This window comes from Leptonychotes weddellii, chromosome 6, assembly GCF_054177405.1.
Source record: "Leptonychotes weddellii isolate Sample4059 chromosome 6, ASM5417740v2, whole genome shotgun sequence".
NCBI lineage: Eukaryota > Metazoa > Chordata > Mammalia > Carnivora > Phocidae > Leptonychotes > Leptonychotes weddellii.
Window position 1 is genome coordinate 48,203,183 of NC_138374.1, and position 26,871 is coordinate 48,230,053.

Sequence of the window (26,871 nt, forward strand, 5' to 3'; positions counted from 1 at the left end):
TTTTTTTTTTTTTTTTAAAGATTTTATTTATCTATTTAAGAGAGAGAGAGAGCATGAGCAGGGGGATGGGTAAAGGGAGAGGGACAAGCAGACTCTCTGTTCTCCCTGTTGTGCACAGAGCACAATGCAAGGCTCGATCCCAGGATCCTGAGACCATGACCAGAGCTGAAGTCAGACACTTAACCAACTGAACCACCCAGGTGTCCCTGTTCTGGATATTACATATAAATGAAATCATATAATATGTGGCTTTTTGCATCTGGCTTCTTTTACTTGCCGTATTTGTAAGGTTCATTGATGTTGATGTATGTATCTGTACTTCATTCCTTTTCATGGCTGAATAATATTCCATTGTATGGATATACCACATTTTATTTATCTTTTATTCATCTATTGATAGACAGTTGGGTTGTTTCTACTTTTTGGCTATTATGAATAATGCTGCTCTGAACATTCATGTACAAGTTTTTATGTGAACATAAGTTTAAGTTTCTCTTGGGTGTATACCTAGGAGTGAAATTGTTAGGTCATATGGTAACTCTGTATTTACCCATTTGAGGAACTGCCAAACTTCTCCAAAGTGGCAGTACCATTTTACAATCCTACCAGCAATGTATGGGTTATTCCAGTTTCTTCACATCCTCATCAATACTTGTTACTGTCTGTCCTTTTGATGATTATAGCCATCCTAGTGGGTGTGATATGCTATCTCATTGTGGTTTTGATTTGCATTTCCCAGTGGCTAATGATGTTGAGCATCTTTCCATGTGCTTATTGGCCATTTGTATATTTTCTTTGGAGACTATTTAGATCCTTTGCCCATTTTTAAATTGAGTTATCTTTTATTTAGTGGTAATAGTTCTTTATATATTTTAGACACAAGTCCTTATCAGACATTTGATTTGCAGAGATTTTCTTCCATTCTCTGAGTTGTCTTTTCACTTTATTGATGGTGTCCTTTGAAGCACAAAATTTTTAATTTTGATGATACCCAGTTTATTTTTTTGTTGTTGCTTATACTTCTGATGTCATAGCTAAACTAGTGTCTAATTTAAGATCACAAAGATTTACACTTACAGTTTTTTCTAAGAGTTTTATAATTTTAGCTTTTACATTTAGGTCTTTAATCCCTTTTGAGGTCTTTTTTTTTTTTATGATATGAGGTAGGGACAACATCTTTCTTTTGCATGTGGTTATCCATTGTCCCCGGACTATTTATTGAATATAACAAACATTTCTTGCTTTTATATATATATATATATATAATTTATTTATGTGTGTGTAGGCTCCACACCCAGCATAGAGTCCAACACCAGGCTTAAACTCACGAGCTTGAGTTCAGGACCTGAGCTGAGATCAAGAGTTGGATGCTTAACTGACTGAATCCCCCAGATGCCCCACATTTCTTGCTTTTATAATTTTAAAAGTGTAAAGTGAAAGATTGTAATGGTAATTTGCTAGAATAACAAAAGTGAAGGCATTCTTGGTAGCAAGAAACTTTAGCCGAAGAGTAAGCATTGTCAAAGAAGATTAAAGATAAAAAGAGAGGCAGTAATTGGTAGGTTGAGTTAGAACTTCTTTCTCCCATTTCTGACTGAGTTCTTAGTAGAACTAGGAGCTAATCTAGTATGTCCGTGTACCTGTCTTTCTGGCTAGCAACAATTTGAGTTAGAAAGGGTAGGTTCAAAAATGTAGAGAAAAGATCCAGTCTCTGTAAGGCTGAAGGATGATGCTTCTACCAAAGTATTAGAGAAAAGGTAGGAATCGATGCTTGTGGTAGCAAGGAAGGAAGTTGAAGGTAACAGAAGTAGGAGACAGGTTCTCTGTGGGTGATAGGTTCCAGGATGGAATAGGAACAATTCTCAAAATGCATCTAGTTTGGGTGCCTGGGTGGTTCAGATGGTTAAGCATCTGCCTTCGGCTCAGGTCATGATCCTAGGGTCCTGGGATCGAGTCCCGCATCGGGCTCCCTGCTAGGCAGGGAGCCTGCTTCTCCCTCTGCCTCTCCTCTCTCTCTCTCTCTCATGAATAAATAAATAAAACATTAAAAAAAAAGATGCATCTAGTTTGAATTTTTCTTAAAGATATTTATTTTGAGAGAGAGAGCATGCACGAGCAGGGGGAGGGGCAGAGGGAAAAGGAAAGAGACTCAGTGCTGAGCACGGAGCCCAATGCGGGGCTTGATCTCACAATGCTGAGATCACAACCTGAGCCGAAACCGAGAGTCGGATGCTTAGCCAACTGCACCACCCAGGTGCCCCTGAAATTTTAATAGAACACTTGCCAATTTTGTGTTGCAGTTATCTATAAAAATCAAGTCAGTAGTTTGTGGATTATAAAGTTCAAAAATCTATTAAATTGTTGCCAGCCAGAAATATAGGTACACTGACAGACTAGATTAGTTCCTAGTTCTACTAGGAACTCAGTCAGAATTTAGAGAAGTAAGTTCTTAATGTATTTATCTGCTGCACCCTTTATAACAGTAAAATTCTTGGATCCTTCCTATTTCTGCTACACTAAGGAATTCTACTCAGTCAGTCCATATAAATTTACAAGGGATCACCAGACAAGTAGTATGGTAAAATAGAATAAATCTTGGATTAGTTCTGGGAAGTCTCTATGATTCATTCATTTCTTCATTCAGCAAATAGTTATTGAGCATCTGCTATGTGCCAGGCACTGTAATAGGTTCTGCAGATACAGTGGTGAGCAAAACCAGGCAGAATTTACGTATTTGGGACTAGTAGTTGAATGAAGACATCTTACCTTAATCAAACAATAAAGTAATATACAATTAGTGTGAAAAATGCTACAAAGTAAGATATATAGTACTGTAAAAACATTAGGGGCAGCTGCCTTCTCCACTTCTGGGGGCATGGAGGTAGCCTCTCCCTGAAGTGCTTCAGTTGCAGGCAGTTGCCAGCTCTGAGATGAATGGTTCTGGGGGCACAGCTGCCGCCACTCTCCACCCTCTGGACCAAGGGTGATTCCCATAGTAGCATCCAGTAGGTGCCCACCAAAGTCACTATGGTCTTGTTATATTTCAGAAGGACTATAAGCATGATTGCTTTTGTGAAGAGCATCTTATTTCCTTATATCAGAGAAAATGTTAAGAATTAACCGCAGAGAAAAATACTTCTTCCTTCTTGGAAAGAAGAGTGCCAGTAGGACCTCAGTCTTTTGAGGTAACAGGCTGAAGAGGATTCCCATCAGGATAGGGTATTTTGACCTCTGCAACATCTGGGAATGGGGTGGATGATCTACAATAGATGTCCAAGCTGTGGTAGATCATGTGTGCTGGCAGAGATCTCTGGATGGAAAACCATGGTACTGATAACAAATATAAAGATTCATGTGGAAGGCAGTATTTTACAGCTGGGAGAATAAGAGCAGCATTCATTGAAGATGTCATTCCAGCAGCTAGGAAATGGAGAGAAGCTGGAATGAAGGTGTATATCTATTCTTCAGGGAGAGTAGAGGCACAGAAACTATGACTTGTGCACTCTACAGAGGAAGATATTCTTGAGCTTGTGGAGAGTTTCTTTGATGCCAAGGTTGGGCATAAAGTGGAGAGAGAGTTGTTGAAAGACTGCAAAACAGCATTGAATGCTCAGTCAACCTTTTTTTGACACATTAGAGGCTCGTGCTGCTGAGGAAGTGGACATGCTTATTGCTGTGGTGGTGAGACAGGGCTAGGTGGAGTTAAGAAATGATGAAAAGCCTATAGCCTCATAAATCATTCAGCAAACTACTTGTCCTCTTCAACCTAGAAAAGGATTTCTAAGGACGACAAACTGTTTCTCATAGTTTGTCCGTGTAGTCTGGTTTATTTTAATGGTAAAAGTAGCTTACTTTAAAAACATACACACACACATATGTAGGCAAATATGTATGTGCTCAAATTACCTTCTACAGGTACATGAGTGATAAAAATCTCCATTCAGTGAAATTAAAACATTTTAAAATCTGTTTCTGTAAAAGTTATTTGAAACTACAACACTAACCCCTACTGAGGGCAAAGTATAATTGATAGAAAAAACTATTAACAGATCAAATGTATCAGTATCAGGTCATACACCAAAATTGAAAGCTAGTTTTGAGCAGTATTTCAGAAGCCTTGCTATTTTAAAAACTGAAAGTGTTTCAAAGTCTTACTCTTTTTTTTTTTTTTAAGATTTTATTTATTTGAGAGACAGCACAAGCAAGGGGAGCGGGAGAGGGAGAAGCAGACTCTGCTGAGCAAGAAGCCCAATGCCGGACTCCATCCCAGGACCCTGAGATCATGACCCGAGCTGAAGGCAGATGCTTAACTGACTGAGCCACCCAGGCGCCCCTCAGAGTCTTTTTTTTTTTTTTTTTAAGATTTTTACTTATTTATTTGACAGAGAGAGAGCCACAGTGAGAGAGGGAACACCAGCAGGGGGAGTGGGAGAGGGAAAGGGTTTCCTATGGAGCAGGGAGCCCAACGCAGGGCTCAATCCCAGGATCCTGGGATCATGACCTGAGCCAAAGGCAGACGCTTAACGACTGAGCCACCCAGGCGCCCCAGAATCTTATTCTTAATAATAAGTAATTGCCCTGTTTAACTGTGAGAGAATAAAATCTAGAAGACTGCAATAACTGCATTTCACAATATTTGCCTACCTGCATACAAAAGACAAAGATAGTTGCCTGTGTTCCAAGAGAGGGCAAAATTAGAAAGAAAACTCATTTTAGTCTTGAACCAGAGAGTGTATCTTACTTAAGAAGAGACTTGCTAATCGTTGTGGCATCCACAGCAAAAAATCGCCTTACCAGTGAAAAAGGTGCATTAATGTAAAGTTAAAAAAGAGATGTGGTTCTTAATGTTTCAAAATACAGTCCTAATCCTGTGAATTCTTTTTATTTTTTTTAAGATTTTATTTATTAGCATGCACACGTGAGAGTGAGAGAGAGCAAGCGAGCAGAGGGAGGGGGAGAAGCAGACTCCCTGTTGAGCAGAGAGCCCAACATAGGGCTCTATCCCAGGACCCTGGAATCATGACCTGAGCCGGAGGCAGACACTTAACCAACTGAGCCATCCAGGCGCCCCTAATCCTGTCAATTCTAATTATAGATTATAGCTGCCTTTCTGATAACTTCTCAGCATAGTTTGAGAAATTATATTGTTATTTACTATTTTTAAAATGATTTTCCTGAAATCAGTCTATCAGATCAAGAAGAATCCTATATATTTTCTTTTGACATGGATGTGAGAAATGTCAATTTTCTAACAGTAGTAATTATCCTGGTTCAGTTTTTTTTCTTTTTAAGATTTTATTAGAGAGAGAGAGCACAAGAGGCAGAGCAGTAGGCAGAGGGAGAGGGAGAAGCAGGCTCTCCAGTGATCAGGGAGCCCAACATGGGGCTCGATCCCAGAACCCCGGGATCATGACCTGAGCTGAAGGCAGACACTCAACTGACTGAGCCATCCAGGCGCCCAATGTTTGTTTATTTATTTAAGGGAGAGGAGACTTAAGCTCAGTTAAAAGCCGTGGGAGGAATTGAGAAGGAAAGTTGATTACGTAAGAGAGAGAAGGGCTAATCAATGATTTATGCTTCCTAAAATGTCAGAAAATTATAGAATCTAAGGCAGAGGGTTAGCCTTAGATAATGGAGAGAAATTTCCTCTCTGGAACTGGAATGAAGGAACTAGATGATCTAAAAGGAACAGATAGATGCAAATGTAGGTAAAGTGTATGGTTTCTATATTCTCTGAAGTAGGGGATATGTACTGAGAGAAGGGGGAAGCTGAGGTGGATTGGGGTTCAGAGTAGAAGAAGGAGTAGGAGTAAGGACCCATTTGAAGTTGGTGTTCATGAATTATCAGTGGAACACATTTGCCCTATTTCATGACTTTCTCCAGTAGAGTTTGATGACACAGGTATAAGCTTAGAGAAAAAAATTCATTGAGGATAATATTTTTGCCAGTTTAATTTAGGCATTTAGCAAGAATGTTGTTGAAATGATGGATCATGGAATCAGAGGTTGATGAGAGAAGTGAAGAAAGAAAGCTGATAGACCATAGGAGATAGCTTAATTTGGGGTGCCTTTTTAAATTTAGCTATAGTTCCCATTACCATAAAATTCACTCCTTTACAGTGTACAATTCAATGGTTTTTAGTGTTTTTAGTTGTGCAACCTTTACCATTATCTAATTTCCGAACATTCCCATCACCCTGAAAAGAAAGCCTGTACTTATTAGCAGTTAACTCCCCATTTCCTCCTTCCTCTAGCAACCACTGATCTACTTTCTCTATCTGTTGACTTGCCTATTTTGGATATTTCCTATAAATGAAATCATAGTATGTGGTCTTTTGTATCTTGCTTACTTAACAGTGTTTTCAAGGTTCATCCGTATTGTGGCGTTTATCAGTGCCCGATTCCTTTTCATGGCACAATAATCCATCATATGGATGTATCACATTTTATGTATCTACTCATCAGTTGGTGAATATTTGGATTATTTCCACTTTTTGGCCATTAATAATCCTGCTATGAACATTCATGTACAAGTTTTTGTATGAACATAGTTTTAATTTCTCTTGGGTATGTACCTGGAAGTGGAACTGCTGAGTCATATGGTAATTGTATGTTTTCAAAATTTGAGGAACTGCCAAACTGTTTTCCAAACTGGCTGCACCATTTTTACATTCCTACCAGCAATGTGTGAGGGTTCTGATTTCTTCACATTCTCATTAGCACCTGTTATTGTCCATCTTTTTGTTTTATTTTGTTTTGTTTTAAGTAGGCTCCACGCCCAGCATGGAGCCCAACATGGGGCTTGAACTCAAGACCCTGAGATCAGGCTCTGAGCTAAGAGTTGAACACTTAACTGACTGAGCCACCCAGGTGCCCCCGTCCAGCTGTTTTTATTATAGTCCTCCTACTGGGTGTTTTGGTACCTTTTAAAAACTTATTTTTATTTATGCAAGTAATACATGAATTTTTTATTTATTTTTTTTAAGATTTAATTATTTTAGAGAGAAAGAGTGTGTGAGCGGGGGTAGGGGCAGAGGGAGAGGGAGAGAGTATCCCAAGCAGACTCCCCACTGAGTACAGAGCCCAACACAGTGCTCATGATCTCACAGAGATCACGACCTGAGCCGAAATCAAGAGTCAGATGCTTAACTGACTGAGCCACCCAGGCACCCCTACATGAATTTTTTTCTTATAAAATATTTACACTATATAAATCAAGCTAAAAACCCTATGACCTCCACCCCAGTCAGTTCCTATGCCTAATGTAAAAAGAAAAATTGTTTTCAGTTTGATATGTATTTTTACAGAATTTTTAAAAATTCTCAATGTAATAGCCCTATATAGCCTTCTTACATTAATCCAGCTGTTTTCAAAAAAACTGTAATAAATGAGTTTTTTTCTTTTCTAACCTTTAACTGTAAAATGTAGCATTTTTTAAAATGACAACATTGTTTAATAAAAATCATATCAAACAAGCAAGCCAACTGAATGCCTATACATAAGGCTTAATGTCCCATATATTACGGCTTTTAAAATGATGGCTATTAGTCTTTATGTATTGAAACATTATAAGTAATATTTTCTTCTTGTTCTTAGTGCCTGGCTCTCTGGCTATGAAAACCCTGTGGTGTCTCGAATTAATATGAGAATACAAGATCTAACAGGACTAGATGTTTCCACAGCAGAGGAATTACAGGTAGGTAATCACATTATCCTTAAACCATGTGCTATCACATTATTTCTTTATACTTTTTCAAAAAATGTTGCAGATGAGATTTCCTAACATTGTATGGGCACTGATTAGGTATTGTAGGAGAGTTTGGGACCCTAAAAGTGAATATGCAAGCTGAAACCAAACAAACTACTCTTTAATAATCAATGGGAAAAATTAGGATTAGTCTGTGAGCTCTAAAATTCTTTTACAAAACATTAAAAATTCGTACTGTTAAGTATAAATTTATAGGGAAATGAACAATATGTAACATTAATACTTATTATATAAATATTAATATAATATATAATATAATAAAATATAAATATATTTAATATATATTTATTACATAATTTTTTGTCATTCCTAACTAAACCTGTCAGGTAACCAGGGGCAGTTTTTTTTTTTTTAATGTGTTTTTTTTCTCTTTTCTATTGAAATAGAATTCACATACTTTAAAATTTACCCTGGTTTTATTACATGCATATGCTTATGCAGCTATCACCACTATCTAATTATAAGACTATTTCATCACTTCAAAAACTTTAAGCAGTCACTCTCCATTCCCTCTCCCTAATGCCAGTGGCAACTACTAATCTCCTTTCTGGCTATCTATGAATTTGCCTTTTCTAGATATTTCATATAAATGGAGTAATACAATATGTGGCCTATTGTATCTGGCTTATATCACTTAATGTAATGTTTTCAATGTATCAGCACTTTATTCTTTTTCATGCCTGAATAATATTCCATTGTTTGGATGTATCACAACTTCATGTATCTATCAGCTGAAGGATATTTGGGTTGTTTGCACTTTTTGACTATAATGGCTAGTGCTGCTATGAATGTTTGTGTACATGTTTTTGTACAAACATTTAATTTTTTCTTGGGTATATAGGTATCTGTGGAACTGCTGAGTCATGTGGTGACTTTACAATTTGAGGAACTGCCAAACTGTTTTCCAAAATGGCTACACAATTTTATAATTCCATTGACAGAGTATGAGGATTACAATTTTTCACATCTGTGTCAACACTTATTCTTGTCTGTTTCTTTTTTCTCATTACAGTTTTCATTTGCATTTCCCTGATGGCTAATGGTGTTGAGCATCTTTTCATGTGCATATTTGCCATTTATTTCTTTGAAAAAATTTTTGTTCAAATCCTTTGACTAATTGGGTTGTTTGTGTTTTTATTGTTGAGTTGTAAGTGTTCTTTTTTCATTCTGGATATAGGAGCATTATCAGATATATGGTTTGTAAATATTTTCTCCCGTTCTGTAGGTCATCTTTCATTTTCTTGATGGTGTCGTTTGGCACAAAATTTTTGATTTTGATGAAGTCTGATAGGTTTTTTTTTGTTTTTTGGCTTTGGGGTTTTTTTTAGTTGTTTATGCTTTCTTTTTCTTTTCTTTCTATTTTATTAAATTCCAGTATAGTTAACATACAATTTTATATTAGTCTCAGAAGTACAATATAGTGATTCAGCAATTTTGTACATTACTCAGTGCTCATCATGATAAGTGTACTCTTAATCCCTATCATCTATTTCACCCATCCCCACCACCCATCTCCTATCTAGTAACCATCAGATTATTCTCTATAGTTAAGTCTGTTTTTTGGTTTGTCTCTTTTTTCCTTTGTTTGTTTCTTAAATTCCACATATGAGTGAAATCATATGATATTTGTCTTTCTCTGACTAATTTATTTCACTGAGCATTATCTTCTCTAGATCCATCCATGATTTTGCAAATGGCTAGATTTCATTCTTTTTTTTGTGGCTGAGTAATATTTCATTGTGCTTATATACCATAACTTTATCCATTCATCTGTCAATTAACACTTGAGTTGCTTCCAAAAGTTGGCTGTTGTAAATAATGCTGCAATAAATGTAGGGGTGCATATATCTTTTTGAATTAGTGTTTTTGTATTCTGGAATTCCTGGATCATATGGTAATTCTATTTTTAATTCTTTGAGGAATTTCCATACTGTTTTCCACAATGGCTGCAGCAATTTACATTCCCACCAACAGTGCATGAGGGTCCCTTTTTCTCCACAACCTCGCCAACACCTGTTTCTTGCATTTTTTATTTTAGCCATTCTGACTGGTGTGAGTTGATAGCTCATTGTGGTTTTGATTTACATTTCCCTGATGATGAATGATGTTGAGCATATTTTCATGTGTCTGTTGGCCATCTGTATGTCATCTTTGGAGAAATGTGTGTTCATGTCTTATGCCCATTTTTAAATTGGATTGTGTTGTGGGTGTTGAGTTGTATAAGTTCTTTTATTTTGGATACCAATCCTTTATCAGATACATCGTTTGCAGGTATCTTCTCCTATTCAATAGTTTGCCTTTTCGTTTTGTGATTGCTGTGCAGAGGCTTTTTATGTTGATGTAATCCCAGTAGTTTATTTTTGCTTTTGTTCCCTTGCCATAAGAGACATGTCTAGAAAAATGTTGCTACAGCCAATGTCAGAGAAATTACTGCCTGTGCTCTCTGCTAGGATTTTTATGGTTTGAGGTATCACATTGGTTCTTTAATCCATTTCAACTTTATGTTTGTGTATGGTACCTGCAGTTTTGTTCTTCTTTTTCAAGATTGCTTTGGCTAGTGGTGCCTGGGTGGCTCAGTCAGTTAAGCATCTGCCTTCAGCTCAGGCCATGATCCCAGGGTCCTGAGATCAAGCCCCAAGTCTAGCTCCCTGCCCTGCAGGGGATCTGCCTCTCTCTCTCCCTCTGCCTCTACCCTGCTATGCTCTCTCTCTCACTCTCTCCCTCTCTCTCAAAAAAAATAAATAAAATCTTAAAAAAAAAAATAGATTGCTTTGGCTATTGGAGGTTCTTTGTGGTTCCATACAAATTTTTGTATTCTTTGTTCTAGTCCTGTAAAAAATGCTGTTGGTATTTTGATAGGGATTGCATTAAATCTGTAGATTGCTTTGGGCAGTATGGACATTTTAACAGTATTTGTTCTTCTAATTCATGAGCATGGAATATCTTTCCATTTCAGTTTCTTTCATCAGTGTTTTATAGTCATCTTCAATTTCTTTCATCAGTGTTCTATAGTTTTCTGAGTACAGGTCTTTCACCTCCTTGGTTGGGTTTATTCCTAGGTATTCTACTATTTTCGGTTAAATTGTAACTGGGACTGTTTTCTTAATTTCTTTCTGCTACTTCATTATCAGTGTATAGAAATGCAAATGGATTTCTGTATATTAATTTTGTATCCTGTGACCTTACTGAATTATCAGTTCAAGTAGTTTTTTTGGTGGAGTCTTTAGGATTTTCTATATATAGTATCATGTCATCTGCAAATAATGAAAGTTTTACTTCTTCCTTACCATGTTGAATGCCTTCTATTTTTTTTTTCTTGTCTGATTGCTGTGGCTACAGCTCCCAGTACTATGTTGAATAAAAATAGTAAAGATGGACATCCTTGGGGCGCCTGGGTGGCTCAGTTGGTTAAGCGTCTGCCTTCGGCTCAAGTCATGATCCCAGTGTCCTGGGATTGAGCCCCGCATCGGGCTCCCTGCTCAGCGGGGAGCCTACTTCTCCCTCTCCCTCTGCTGCTCCCCCTGCTTGTGTACTCTTTCTGTCTCTCTTTCTAGGTCAAATAAATAAATAAAATCTTTAAAAAAAAAAGACATCCTTGTCTTCTTCCTGTCATTAGGGGAAAAGTTCTGTTTTTCGTCATTTGAGTAGCTGTTTTTCATATATGGCCTTTATTATGTTACTGTGTTCCCTCTAAACCTCCTTTGTTGAAGGTTTCTATCATGAATGAATGTTATACTTTGTGAAATGCTTTTTCTGAATCTATTGAAATAATCACATGATTTTTATCCTTTATCTTATTGATGTGACAATATCACAGTGATTGTTTTGCAAATACTGAACCACCCTTGCATACCAGGAATAAATCCCACTTGATCGTGGTGAATGAGTTGTATTTTTTTAAAAGATTATTTATTTATTTTGAGAGAGAGAGAGCAAGAGGAGGGGCAGGGGTATAGGGAGAGTCAAGCAGACTCCCTCTAAGCACAGAGCCCAACATGGGACTCAGTCCCAGGACTCTGAGATCATGACCTGAGCTGAAATCAAGAGCCGGTGCTTACTGAGCCACCCAGGCGCCCCATGTTGAATGAGTTTTTTAATGTATTGTTGAACTTGGTTTTCTAATATTTTGTTGAAGATTTTTGTGTTCATCAGAGGTATTGGCCTGTAGTTTTCTCTTGCGTAGTGTCTTATCTGGTTTTGGTATCAGGGTAATGCTGGCCTCATAGAATGTATTTGGAAGCTTTCCTTCCTCTTCTATTTTTGGAATAGTTCGAGAATACGTATAACTCTTCTTTAAATATTTGATAGAATTTACCTGTGAAGCCATCTGGTCTTGGAGATGTGTTTGTTGTGAGTTTTTGATTACTGATTCAATTTCATTGCCAAATCAGTCTCTATTTTCTGTTTCTTCCTGATTTGGTTTTAGGAGGTTAATATGTTTCTAGGAACTTACCCATTTTTTCCTAGGTTGTCCAATTTGTTGGTATATAATTTTTCCTAATATTGTCTTACAATTCTTTGTATTTCTTTGGTGTCGATTATTATTTCTCTTCTTTGATTTCTGTTTTTGTTTATTTGATTCCTCTTTTTTTTGATGAGTCTGGCTAGAGGCTTATCAATTTTATTGATCTTTTCAAAGAATCAGCTCCTGGTTTCATTGATCTGTTTTTGTAGTTTCTATTTCATTTATTTCTGCTCTAATCTTTATTATTTTCATCTTCCTACTGGTTTGGGGTTTTGTTTGTTTTTTTTCTAGCTCTCTTAGGTGTAAGGTTAGGTTGTATATTTGAGATTTTGCTTGTTTTTGAGGTAGGCCTGCGTTGCTATAAACTTCCTTCCTAGGACAGGTTTCGCTGCATCCCAAAGATTTTGGACCATTTTCATTTGTTTCCATGTACTTTTTTTTTTATTGATTTCTTGGTTGGCCCATTATTGTTTAGTAGCATGTTATTTAACCTCCATGTATTTGTGTCCTTTCCAGTTTTTTCTTGTGGTTGATTTCTAGTTTCATAGCATTGTGGTCAAAAAAGATATTTGGTATGACTTTAATCTTTTTAATTTGTTGAGACTTGTTTTGTGACCTAATATGTGACCTGTTTTGGAGAATGGTCCATGTGCACGTGAATGTATATTCTGCTGTTTTAGGGTGGGATATTCTGAGTATATCTTACTAGATCCGTCTGGTCCAGTGTGTCATCCAAAGCCACTCTTTTCTTATTGATTTTTTTTGTTTGAATGATCTGTCCATTGGTGTAAGTGAGTGTTAAAGTCCCCTGGTATTATTGTAACATTACCAATTATTTCCTTTATGGTTTCTTTTTTTAAGATTTTTATTTATTTGAGAGAGTGAGCAAGAGAGAGCAGGAGTGAAGGGAGGGGCAGAGAGAGGGAGAAGCAGACTCCCTGCTGAGCAGGGAGCCCGACACAGGGCTCAATCTCAGGACTCCAAGATCATGACCTGAGCCAAAGGCAGACGCTTAACTGACTGAGCCACACAGGCACCCCCCTTTATGTTTGTTATTAGCTGTTTTATGTATTTGGGTGCTCCCATGTTGGGTGCATAAATGTTTACAATTGTTATATCTTCTTGTTGGATTGTCCCCTTTATGATTATATAGTGTCCTTCTTTGTCTTTTGTTACAGTCTTTGTTTTAAAATCTGTTTTGTCCAGTATAAGTATTGCTATCCTGGCTTTCTTTTCACTTCCACTTGCAGGATAAATGCTTTTACAAAATCCCTTCACTTTCAATCTGCATGTGTCTTTAGGTCTGAAATGACTCTCTTGTAGGTAGCATATAGATGTGTCTTGCCTTTTTTATCCATTTTGTCACCCTGTTTTTTGATTGGAGTGCTTAGTCCATTTACATTAATTATTGATAGGTATGTACTTATTGTCATTTTGTTACTTGTTTTATGGTTGCTTTTGTAGTTCTTCTTCCTTTTTTCTCTTGTTCTCTTCTCTCATGCTTTGCTGGCTCTCTTTAGTGATACACTTGAATTCCTTTCTCTTTATTTTTTTGCACATTTATTACCAGTTTTTGATTTATGGCTACCATGAGGTTTATATATAACATCATATGCATATAGTAGTCTATTTTCTTTTGCTGCTTTTAAAATTCGCTATCACTGCTTTCTGCCATTTTAATTACTTTGTGTCTTCGTGTGGACTTTCATGTTGATTTTGTTGGGGGTTCTCTGTACCTCCTGGAGCTGGATTTCTGTTTCCTTCCCCAGATTTGGGAACTTTTCAGCTATTATTTCTTCAAATAAATTTTCTGCTTCCTTTTTTTTCTCTTTTCCTTCTAGAATCTGTGTAATGCAAATATTACTACATTTGATGGTGTCACTGAGTTCTCTTAGTCTGTTCTCATTTATTATCTTTTTTTCTCTTTCCTGTTCAACTTGATTGCTTTCCTTTACTCTGTTCTACTTCCTCTGTTCTATTTATTCCCTCTAGTGTATTTTTAATTTCAGTTATTGAGTTGTTCATCTCTGATTGGTTCTTTTTTATGTTTTCTATCTCTTTGTTGAGGATCTCATTGAGGTCCTTCACTTTGTTCTCAAGTCCAGTGAGTATCTTTATGACTATTACTTTAAATTCTCTATCAGGTATATTACTTACCTCTGTTTCACTTAGGTCTCTTGTAATTTTGTCCTGATCTTTCATTTTGGGTCATAGTCCTCTGTCCCCTTATTTTGTCTAACTCTCTGTGTTTGTTTCTATGTGTCAGGTAAGTCAGCTGTGTCTCCTGCTCTTGAAAGTAGTGGCTTTATGAAGAAGAGGTCCTGTAGTGCCCTACAGTGCAATGTCCCCTGTTCACCAGAACCCAGTGCTTCAAGGGTATCTCCTCTGTATGTTGCATGCACCCTACTGTTGCGGCTGAGCCAAGTTTGCCTTTAGTCCGGTTGTCTGCAATGACTCTCCTTGCCTGTTGTGAGCAGGTTTTGGTCCCTGTGTTGTTAGTGGGCCAGTCTGGGGCCACTGTAGGCTAAAACTGAGTCAGATCAGATGTTTGCCAAAGATGCAATAGCACTGAACTGCCGGGTGCTTTCCCTGTGTTTTGCCCTGAAAAGCTTTTGTTGGAGGGTGGAGCCTGCAATCAGACTGGCCCCTTGCTGGGCCACAGTCTGACAGGTGCATGTATTTATCTTCACCTCTCCCCAGGGCAGGAGTCACTTTGGAGTGGTGGAGGCCCCTGGCAGGGCTACTTGCACACTTCTAGGCTTGTGGCACTGTTTTGGATGGACTCTGGCTAAGAGTGTATTGGAGAGAGCTGGGGCTCATGGTGCTAGCAAGATCTGCACAGGTTTCTGTGGGTGAGGGCTTCCAGCCCCTGGGAAAACTCCTGCCCAGGCTGGAATGGAGGGGTGGGTCCATAGAAGAGCTCAGGGAAGGAGGAGGTTTGCAGTTAGTAAGGTTCATGCAGGTCTGCTGTGTGAGAAAGACCTGAAGCTGCCTGGGATGGAGGGGGCGTGTGTGCAGAAGAATGTGGAGCCAGGGCTCTCACTGTGAGCAGGAGAGTGTTCTGCTGCCCGGGTTCCCACAGGTCTCTGCATATCTAGGCTGGGGGAACAAGGAAGGGAAATGACACCTTCTAGCTATTTTGTTCTTAGAGAAGTGTCCCCCAAATCCCTGTCCGTCCAGCACGTGCTCTGAGATTAGTAAATCCTCCTGTATACCCCACATGTTTTTCCAGCTGCCTCTTCTGTGCTGTATCTCAGCCGGGCTGTGGGCAGCACTCTCTTAATTATGTTCTTTCATTTCATCAGCAGTGCTCTTTCAATTACATTCTCCTTTCATTTTGTCATATTGGGATGCAAGGAAGGAGTTCAGGAAGGTATCATTCTCCTTAGTTTATAAATAAGAAAACTGAGATTTACTGAAAGTTACATATATTATAACTGAGACGACTAGAACTTAGAGATACTTTTCTTACTTCCTTTTGCTGCTTCACACTGAGATTGTCATTATCAACTGAAATTGTTAGGGCCCTCCAGCAGGAATAATTAAGTTTCATGTTAACTTCCTCCCTCTTTTACCTTAGGGTAAAAAAAATATGTAGGAGCAGATTTTATTAAAATAGATTGGGAGTTTCCCAGCATTTGGGCTTTGGAAAACATGAGTCTTGATTTAAATTCCAAAGGAAAATGTTTAGTAAAAATTAATAATAGAAATCTCAAAACCCTGGGGCGCCTGGGTGGCTCAGTCGTTGGGCATCTGCCTTCGGCTCGGGTCATGATCCCGGGGTCCTGGGATCGAGCCCCACGTCAGGCTCCCTGCTCCACGGGAATCCTGCTTCTCCCTCTCCCACTTCCCCTGCTTGTGTTCCCTCTCTCGCTGTGTGTCTCTCTGTCAAATAAATAAATAAAATCTTAAAAAAAAAAAAGAAATCTCAAAACCCTGATTCTAGAAAATTATAACTAAACATTTTAATTTAAAAATTCTTTTTTTTTTTTTTTAAAGATTTTATTTATTTGAGAGAGAATGAGAGACAGAGAGCACGAGAGGGAAGAGGGTCAGAGGGAGAAGCAGACCCCCCCCGCCGAGCGGGGCGCCCGATGTGGGACTCGATCCCAGGACTCCAGGATCATGACCTGAGCCGAAGGCAGTCGCTTAACCAACTGAACCACCCAGGCGCCCTAATTTAAAAATTCTAACTCAAATTTTAGTTTAAGTTATGTATTAGAGGAAAACATGTACCCCAAACATTTGCTAAAGAAAAACATATTAACTAAGGTTCTAAAATAATAATATAGTAGCTGTCCTTAGATTTTTGTCCTTGGTTCCTTAGGAACTCTCATTGATTTAAACTGCTTTGCTTCTTATTTCTCTAGGACTACATAACCATGACATATAAGACACCAAAATAGGACTTACAAATTTTTTGAATAGTAGTCTTGATTCTTTTTAATGCATACTTTGTTCCTCTCCTTCAGGTAGCAAATTATGGAGTTGGAGGACAGTATGAACCCCATTTTGATTTTGCACGGGTAAGTAAAAAAAAAAAATGGGGAAGGGGGCGCCTGGGTGGCTCAGATGGTAAAGCGTCTGCCTTCGGCTCAGGTCATGATCCCAGGGTCCTGGGATCGAGCCCCACATCAGGCTCCTGGCTCAGCAAGGAGCCTGCTTCTCCCTCTCCCTCTGCCTCTCTCCCTGCTCATGCTTTCTCTCTCTGTATCTCTGTGTCTCAAAGGAATAAATAAAATCTTAAAAAAAAAAAAAATGGGGACGGTAGGAGTTCTGCTGAAACTCAGGCATGACATGTTAATTCTGTTATTTTAGTATTAAAAATTTATAGTCTGTTTGCAATTTGTGGAAGCATGGTGGAATAGATACCCTATAAAACCTTTTTAGCAGTAAAAAACCCTTAGATACACAGTAAAAAAAATTAGATACTTTTAAATGCATTGCTGAGCCTGGAAGAAAGTAAAGGAAATTCCCAACGGCAAAATGAACAAGGAAAACTTAGAAACTAAAATTAGAGTTAAAGGGGGTGGCAGAAAAGCTGAAGCTGAAAGCATGTGCCTCCAGGAATATAGAGCTTTGGGGACTAACACCTCTGTGAGAGAACCTACCACTGTGCAGGCTACTGAACCTGAGAGACCCATGCATAAAACCTGAATCTCCAAAAGGATTACACCCTCAGAGAACGAATAGCCTGAAAATAATCTACTTTGAGTTAGGAGCCTTAAGGAGAGTTGCCTGTCATCACCCTGGTGGGAACGTAATGTGTATGAGAGCCTTTTCTGGAAGTTTGAAAGCATAGGCCTGCTCCCACATGAACCTTGGATTTGAATTTTCACTACCCTGGAAGAGGAGAAATGAAAGTTGTTCAGTTAGGTAGTGCTCCTTGGTACCTGGCAGAAAACAGGCATCCTCATTCTAACACCTCAGGAATTTTAAAGATTAAGGTCAGCCAAACAGGAACTGATTAAAAAAGAAATTACTAACTGGTAATAAGACACCATTGGTGAGACTGAAACAACCCACACATTTAGATGCCCCCAGGATGTTAGGTAGTTATCAGATACAGAATATAAAATAACTGTATAATATTTTTAAAAATTAAAGGATAAAAATTAATAAACTTTCAAAATGATTTAACATTTGAAAAACAAATGGAAGCTCTAGGTAGAAAAAAATAATTGTTGAAATTTAAAGTTTGGATAAATTAAAACAGGTTAGAGACAGTTGAAGTGAATTAGTAAATTAGCTGATAAATCTGAAGAAATTACAAGAATATGCTGAGAGATAGGAAGATAAATACAAAATAGATGGAGAGACTAAATAATATCGAAGCAGTTTGCTAAAAAGGTGTAACTTTTCTTTTTTCACATTAAGCTATAAATTATACATTATCAAATCTTAATTAAGCTTTATCATAATTACCTGAATTCTAGGGGTGCCTGGGTGGCTCGGTAGGTTAAGCGTCTGCCTTTGGCTCAGGTCATGATCCCGAGGTCCTGGGATTGAGCCCCACGTCAGGCTCCCTGCTTGGTGAGGAGCCTGTTTCTCACTCTCCCTCTGCAGCTCCCCTGATTGTGCACATGCATAGTCTCTGTCAAATAAATAAATAAAATCTTTAAAAAAAAAAAAAGTAAAATAAATTCAGGGAGAAGTATTTTTTAAAAATTAAATGAATTCTAAGAACTAAACTGTCTCAGGTACTTTAATAAATTTATTGATCAATTACCATTTTAAAATGAGTATATTCTTTTGAAAGAAAACATAGCTTTTATTGTGTTATAGCCCTTGACCATCTTAAATCCCAGAACCCTAGACTCTTCTGTGTAGGCCAGCAAAGAATATATTTTTAGTTTCTTTCCCTTCTATTTTCAATTATTGAAAAATGTCTGAGAGTCTTGGATGATGTGAAAGAGTATAATTCAAGTCCTGATATTAGTGCAACTAAATTTTTTTCTTAGTTTTTTTATTTAGAAATCATTACAGATTCTTAGGAAGTTGTGAAGAAATGTACTGGGAGGTCCTGTGAACCGTTCCCTCAGCCTCCCCCACTGTTAACATCTTCCATTACTGTAGCACATTATCAAAACCAAGAAATAGGCATTGGCACAAGCCACCGAGCTTATTCATATTTCACCAGTTACATTTACACTAATTTGGGTGTGTGTGTGTCTGTGCAGTTTTATTACATGTGTAGCTTTGTGAAACTACCACCATAGTCAGGGTGCGTGAGTGCACCATCACGGCCAGACTCCCTCATAGACTGCTCTGTAGCTGCACATACCCTTCTGCTTCCTGTTCCTAACTGCTGGTTAGCACTCCTCTAACCTGTCTCAATTGTCGTTTCACAAATGTTAGACTTGTATGCAGTATGTATCCTCTTGAGATCTTCTCTTTTCACTCAGCATAATTCCCTGGAGGTTCATGTTCTTACAGAATGTAACTGTGTGCCTTTTTTATTGCTGAGTACTATTTTATGGTATGGACACACCTCAGTTTGTTTAGTCATTCATCCTTTGAAGGATGTTAGGGTAGTTTCCAGTTTGGGGCTGTCACAAATAAAGATGTGTGTAAATTTCTGTGTGAAAAATCCATTTTCCTGGGATAACTGCCAAGAGACTGTATTGTATTTTGATTTAGATTTTTTTAAAAAAAGATTTTATTTATTTATTTGAGACAGAGAACGAGCAGGGGGTAGGGGTAGAGGGAGAGGGAGAAGCAGACTCCTTGCTGAGCAGGGAGCCCGACACGGGGCTCGATCCCAGGACCCTGAGATCATGACCTGAGCTAAGGCATACATTTATCGGACCACGCCGTGCAGGCACCCCTAATTTAGATTTAAATAGCCAGATGTGAATTCTCCAGCCAGATTAAAGTGCTGACTGTCTAAAAGAATGACAAGCATAGTCACAGTAAACATTTGAATGGATAATGAGTTCAAAGTAAATCTCAAAATAAACTTTTTACCCACAGAGAACAGAGTTCATAAATGTAGCTATGAGGCTCTCTGTCTTTTTGGAAGCAAAACTATAGGCATGAATTTTATTAATAATCTGTAGATAGTAGATATTGGTTTTCGTTATTTAGGCTAATAAATGTGGGGTTTTTTTCCCTGCAATGGTCTTACCAAAAGTATTCACTGTACAAGCTGAATTGAAATCCAACAAGTATTTAAGTGACTGCTATATATTGTGCACCAGACATTATAAATGAACCTTTTGGGGTTAGGCATATCCTTTAGCATATTACTGGTGTTTAGTTGCCACTAGATAATTTGCATTACTGAATTTCACTGTGTTTTATTCACAGAAAGATGAACCAGATGCTTTCAAAGAGCTGGGGACAGGAAATAGAATTGCTACATGGCTGTTTTATGTAAGTTACAGCTAAAATTTTTATTTTAAGATGGGATTTTATTACATGACATTTATTTTGATGTGTTCAGATGTTTGTTTTCCTTAGACCTTATTTAACATTCTAATTTAAAGTTTTTACAACTGAGTAAGTGGAGGGTTTTTTTTTTTTGCATTTGTAACTTTTTCAGATTATAATATTAAAACCTGAATAAGAATGCTGAAATTACTAACAGTCTCTATATTTGGAGATAATCATTGTTGATATTTTGGAGTATGGACTGTTATTATGCATATATAAGCACCTCTGTATATATTCACACATATTTTAACAAACTCCTTTTGAATTTTTTTGATGATCTATATCAGAAAAAGTATACAAATCATAAGTATTTAACTTCATAAATTTTCACAGTGAACACATCTGGTGTAAGCAGCAGCTAGATCAAGATAATAGCACATTATAGCACCTTGGCAGCCCCATTAAGAGTAACTAACCATTTTCACGTTGTTTATTAAAGTTTCAAACAGTATGGTATTTTTTTATTTTTTCTATATGTTTAGGTATATGAACTGAACAATCTTAACTTTGGTCATAATATTTGCTCCAGTTCTCTACTGCTGCATAACAAATAACCACAAATCACCACAAAACTGAATGGATTAAAATAACTTTTTTATTATGTTATGTTAGTCACCAACAGTACATCATTAGTTTTTGATGTAGTGTTCCAGGTTTTTATCTCTCTTGGTTGTGAGGTTGAGCGGGCTTCACTCCTGGTTCTTGCTCTGGATCTTTCATGCATTTGCAGTCAGAGGATGACTGGAACTGGGGTCATTTTGAAGGCTGAGGTTGAGACTGGCTTTGGCCAGAATACCTGCATGTGGTCTGGGCTTCCTCCCAGCATGGTGACTGGATTACAAGAGCTCATGTCTCCACAAAAAGCAAGGCTGAAATGCATGGCATTTTCATTACCTACCCTCAGAAGTCAAATAATGTCACTTCTGCATTTTATTAATCAAGGCAATTACAAAGATCTGCCAAGGTTCAGGGGGAGAGGACATAGACTCTACCACTCGATAAGAATATTGGTGTCATGTAAAAAAACATGTAGGACAGGGCATATTGGTATAATATTTGGAAAATATAATCTACAGTAGTAACCTTTGTTAACTTAAAAAATGTATTTTATATCTAGACTTAAATTTTGCTTATTTCATTACACTTTCTATCCCGTCCCCATTTGAATGATACGAAAATGGCATCTCTTTGCTGTTTTATTCTCACTCTCTACCAAAATCCGTGTATCTCTGCTCAGTCTCATTTTCTTTCTTCATTGCTCCCTTCACCTTCCCTGTGTGTCTTTTACTCTATTTCCTCCATTCCGCTTTCCCTCTATTCAACCTACCTTCTCACCTTCCTACCTTATTATTCTCCCACCCTCCCCTCTTACAACTTTATCTGTTTCCAAAAAGATTTAAGTACTGTAATATAACTAAGTTAAAGATGAGAGAGAATTACCACAAAGGGAAAACCAGGGGAGAAGCTTGATACATTATACAAAATTCATGCTGTGAAATCTTGTATACTTTTTAGAGGTGAACTTCCATTATTGTACCAATTTATATCCCACCTTTAAGTGTGATGTTTGTCAGACTTTGATCTGTACATCTTTCACTTATTAGACTAGCAGTTTTTGTGGCTTTAATTTGCATTTCTCTTATTAGAGAGGTTGGTCATCTTTTCTGATGTTTAAGAGACATTTTTTTTCTTTTATGAATATTGATGCTGTATTACTTGGTCCAATATCCATGAATATTAGATTTGACCATTAGATTTTATGTTAATTACTAATATGTTCTTTAATTATATAGCATTTTGATTAGATTAGTAATTCATGTTCCCCCCCCATTGTTTAAATACTGTTCCTAGATGGGCCATTTAGCACAACTTTTTCATTGTTTTTTCATTGCTTACAGAGCTGATAGCACTTTGCTACTGATGCTGTATTTATCATAGTAAAATACCCTTATTTATCTCACTTAATATCAGGCACAGTTTAAATCAAAATAAAAGCATTAAGATCAAACTCTGTTTTCTTTGATATAACATTTGCCTGGCAAATCTTTTTGTTTTCAGTGTGTTTAAGTCCCTTGTTTTAGATGTGACTCTTGGATGTAGCAATAATTGGGTTTTGCTTTTTGATACAGTCTTTATGATCTGTGTTTCCTTTGTCTCATTTTGTCCATGTGCTTCCTCAATTTGGAAGATTTGTGTTTTTATTCTAGGTTACATTTTAAAATTTTTAAGATTTTAATTCTAGTACAGTTGACATACAGTGTGATACTAGTTTCAGGTGTACAAGTTAGTGATTCACCACTTCCGTACATTACCCGGTGCTCATCACAAGTGCACTCCTTAATCCCCATCACCTCTTTAACCCATCCACCCCTGACTTCCCGTCTGGTAACCATCAGTGTGTTCTCTATAGTTAAGAGTTTATTTCTTGGTTTCTCTCTTTTTTTTCCCTTTGTTTTGTTTCTTAAATTCCAAATATGAGTGAAATCATATGGTATTTGTCTGTCTCTGACTTACTTTGCTTAGCATAATACTCTCTGGCTCTGTCCATGTCATTGCAAATGGCAAGGTTTCATTCTTTTTTATGGCTGAATAATATTCCATTGTGCATATATACATCACATCTTCTTTATCCATTAATCTTTCAGTGGATACTTGGGCTTCTTCCATAATTTAGCTATTGTAAATAATGCTGTAATAAACATAGGGGTACATATATCCTTTTGAATTAGTGTTTTCATATTCCTTGGGTAAATACCTAGTTAGGAGCACCTACTATTACTACTGTAGACACTAAAGCTCAGCAGTGAACAAATGAAAAGTCCTGTCCCCATGGAGGTTATACTTTAGTGCAATATATGCATAATTATACCCCTGTATTACTTGGTGTATTGGTTTTAAATAATCTCTTTTTACCTCTAGCTATAAGACATAAAAGATATCCTTATCGCCTTTCCTGACTTTATCATTTCTTTGCTTTTTATTTTTTTACTTAAGTATGTAAACCTAAACAGCATTTTGTTTAAAAACTGAGTAGCATGCACAAACCTATCTATGTTAGGTATAAGTCCAGATATTCTCATATTCTGTGCAGTATCCTATCTTCCTCACAATGGCATATTTAACTTTATTATACCAGTGCTTCTGATAATACTCTGGAATTCTTACAGATGAGTGATGTGTCAGCAGGAGGAGCCACTGTTTTTCCTGAAGTAGGAGCTAGTGTTTGGCCCAAAAAGGTAATTTTGTGGATCTGTTTTTTCCCTGAGGAGGAGATGCACCTCAATTTCATGGTTTAATTAACTCCATTTTTAAAGATAGAGATAATCCTTACTAGGTAAAATTTACTTACTAGGTATACCAGGTAAAATTTAAAATTTTTTTTTCTTTAAGATTTTATTTGACAGAGAGACAGCAAAAGAGGGAACACAAGCAAGGGGAGTGGGAGAGGGAGAAGCAGACTTTCCGCTGAGCAGAGAGCCCACTGTGGGGCTGGATCCCAGGACCCTGGATCATGACCCGAGCCGAAGGCAGATGCTTAACGACTGAGCCACCCAGGTGCCCCAAAATTTTGAATATTTTTATGGCACAATTTTTATGATTACCTAGAGGTAATGAACAACCAAGGATTAGTACTTAAAAGTTTTCATTCCTAAAATGGGTTCCAGGGGTGCCCGGGTGGCTCAGTCGTTAAGCATCTGCCTTCGGCCCAGGTCATGATTCCAGGGTCCTGGGATCGAGCCCCGCGTCGGGCTCCCTGCTCAGCGGGAAGCCTGCTTCTCCCTCTCCCACTCCCCCTGCTTGTGTTCCCTCTCTTGCTGTGTGTCAAATAAATAAAATCTTTTAAATAAATAAGATAAAATGGGTTCCATATGATGTTTATCCCTCCATCTTGCTATTGTAAGATTTGTCAAGCAACTTTGTGGTGTTAACATTTTCATGATCACCAAAATTTTGTAAATGACTATATTTTTAGAATTTTATTAGAGAAGATATAATGCTGCCATAGAGGTGTACTTCCTCACAGGAACAGAGGAAAATTTAATTTTTGCAAAAAGTGATAACCTGATATTTAGAGATAATTTTGTATTATTCTCCACAGGGAACTGCTGTTTTCTGGTATAATCTGTTTGCCAGTGGAGAAGGAGATTATAGTACACGGCATGCAGCCTGTCCAGTGCTAGTGGGAAACAAATGGGGTAAATATTTCCTATATTCTCTTGTGATTTCTCCTAACATTGAAAGGGATTCAGCCAAGCCAGTTTCTGATCTTAATATATTTGGTTTCAACAGCTCAGAATTCTGATGACAGATTTTAACAGTATTCCCACTTGAATAAGACAGTATTTTTCCCTCAAGGAGTTTACAGTTGTCTGATTGAGACATGCTAATGGATAAATTAGAATAGTACCCACTAATACAGTGATGTAAACAGATGGTGACTCCTTATATTTGGGAGAGGCTTCTTCAAAGCTTAATTTTAAAGTTTGGTCTTGAAGCTAAGAGCAGTATGTTTTCCAGGCCTGTTAGAGACCGGGGCCAGGACTCATGTGAGGCTAGAGACACACTCAGGGTCATGCTAGCATGACCGGCCACATTAAAACAAAATAGAAACAGGTGAAGTTATTTTAATACATATTACTTAACCCTATAAATCCATTCCAGTATGTGTCACTAGCCACCTTTCAAGTACTTAGTAGCCACATGTGTCTAGTGGCTACCATATCAGACATAGCAGGACTAAGGAGTGACACCTGATCATTAGAATTTTAAAAATCTCCCCTGATGATGATAATGTTTGAGAATCACTGGACTAGAATGAAGAGAGACTAGTGACTGGGAGATCAGTTTAGAAGGCTCTTTTCCCTTGTCTAAGTGGGCGAGGATGAAAGCCTGGACTAAGGCAGCAGCAAAACTGTTGGAGAGTAAAGAGATTGAAGAGATATACAAGGAAGAGTGACAGGGTTTGATTAATAAAAGATTGGAGACAGGAGTTGAGAAAGATAAAAGAGTAATTAGGGGTCCTAGTTTAGGTATTTTGTACGCATTGATGCCACTGATTGGGCTCTAGGATATAGGAGGAGTAGAAAATTCCATTTGAGGTACATTGAAAAGCAGTATCTTGGAATCAAGGAAACTTAATGAGCACATAATAGTGATTGATTGTAGAATTGTTCCTGTAGAGTGGAGGCTTTGTGTTCATTTTTAAAATGTCTCTGTTAGAGATCGTATTTTGCAAACAGGTAAAACAATGTTCTGTCTGTACCTACATCTTAATTCCAATTGTGTTTTCATTTCAAGCCTTTGATTGAACATCAGTTACTTTAGGAAGTGCACATACATAGACTCTCAAATGTATGTCCAGCATTTAGGGAAGCTTTTAAAAAAGTGCCTAGGTACCATCTGCATCTTATATGGTCTTAAACTTTTAGCTCATATAGAAACTTTGTTAAACTAGTTAGATAGTAGAGAATATTAATATATTTTTTTTCTCTCACAGTATCTAATAAGTGGCTCCATGAACGTGGACAAGAGTTTCGAAGACCATGTACCTTATCAGAATTGGAATGACAAATAGGCTTCCCTTCCTCTCCTGCTATACTTTAATGTGTCTGATATGCACATTTCCCGGTCTTAACTTTCCAGCGTTTACAATTGACTAACACTCCATGATTGATTTCAGTCATGAACCTCATCCGATGTTTCATCTGTGGACAATCACTAACTTTGTGGGTTTTTTCTTTTAAAAGTAACACTAAATCACCATATTGTACATACAAACCTTTAAAGTTCAGTTGGTATCACAGAGGATAAAGCAAGGTAGAGTTTAAAATGAGGAATTTTTACACTTATTTCCTAAAGAACTTCTTGGTTGGATAAAGAAAACAGTTTAAGCATCTGATTATAGTATTTCACTACATCTCAGTGTTTAGGGGATAGGCTAGAATGGGCCATGTGATTAAGGAACAGAAGCTTCATAGTATGTACCTAGGTATTAGGTTTACCTAGTCTTCTTTTCTGGATCTGCCTGAAGACTAGGAATAAACTAGGCCTCTGATCCGGGTTCCATTTGATGTTTGCCCCATATGCTATTCCAAGTTGATTTTTTTCCTTTCAAATCTTTTTAAAGAAAGTATACTGTATTTTACCAGTCCCATTCTTCTCTCATAGCTCCTCTGTGGTGAATTAAATCTGAGTTAAAATACTTTGATTAAACAAAAATTTTTAACACAAAGCCCTATATAACACTGGTTCTTAACTAAAATGATGATTAGTTTGTTTCTTTCCCCCTTTTCTTAAATGACTGATGATTTTGTCCATAAAATTTGCTGTTTTTCTTAGTGCTAATACCTTGCCTCTTATTCCTGCTATAGCAGGGTGATGATATTGGCATTCTGATAAAATATTGTGCCTTAGGAGACTGGAAATTGTAAAATGTACAAGTCCTTTTAATGATGAGGGAATTGATAAAAAAAAAAAAAATCTTTTCTAAAAAGCCAAAATGTTTTTCTCAATTCTGAAATGTGTTGTGACAACAATGACCTATTTATGATCTTAAATCTTTTTTTAAAAATGTTTTTGTTTTCTGTGTGGTATTTTTCATACTTGAATGTGAATGCATACTATAGTGACAACAGGTGATTTCTTTTTTTTTTTTTTTTAATGCAGAGTACTGAGGTTTATCCCCTTGGTTTTCATTCACTCT

General features: G+C 37.3%; 1 protein-coding gene and 1 pseudogene across 5 annotated transcripts in view; both read left to right on the forward strand.

The window, feature by feature from the left end:
- P4HA1 (prolyl 4-hydroxylase subunit alpha 1) overlaps positions 1-26,741 on the forward strand; it is an 86,594-nt gene extending 59,853 nt beyond the window's left edge. For all 5 annotated transcript variants that reach the window (XM_081822943.1, XM_006731148.3, XM_006731147.3 and 2 more), the window contains 6 exons: positions 7,597-7,696; positions 16,706-16,759; positions 20,043-20,108; positions 23,336-23,404; positions 24,268-24,364; positions 25,666-26,741. In XM_081822943.1, the coding sequence (XP_081679069.1) occupies positions 7,597-7,696; positions 16,706-16,759; positions 20,043-20,108; positions 23,336-23,404; positions 24,268-24,364; positions 25,666-25,736 (457 nt within the window). In that variant the 3' untranslated portion in view covers positions 25,737-26,741. The remainder of the gene's footprint in view (positions 1-7,596; positions 7,697-16,705; positions 16,760-20,042; positions 20,109-23,335; positions 23,405-24,267; positions 24,365-25,665) is intronic.
- Positions 2,876-7,309, forward strand: LOC145721980 (enolase-phosphatase E1 pseudogene; annotated as a pseudogene).
- Positions 26,742-26,871: the final 130 nt, after the last annotated feature.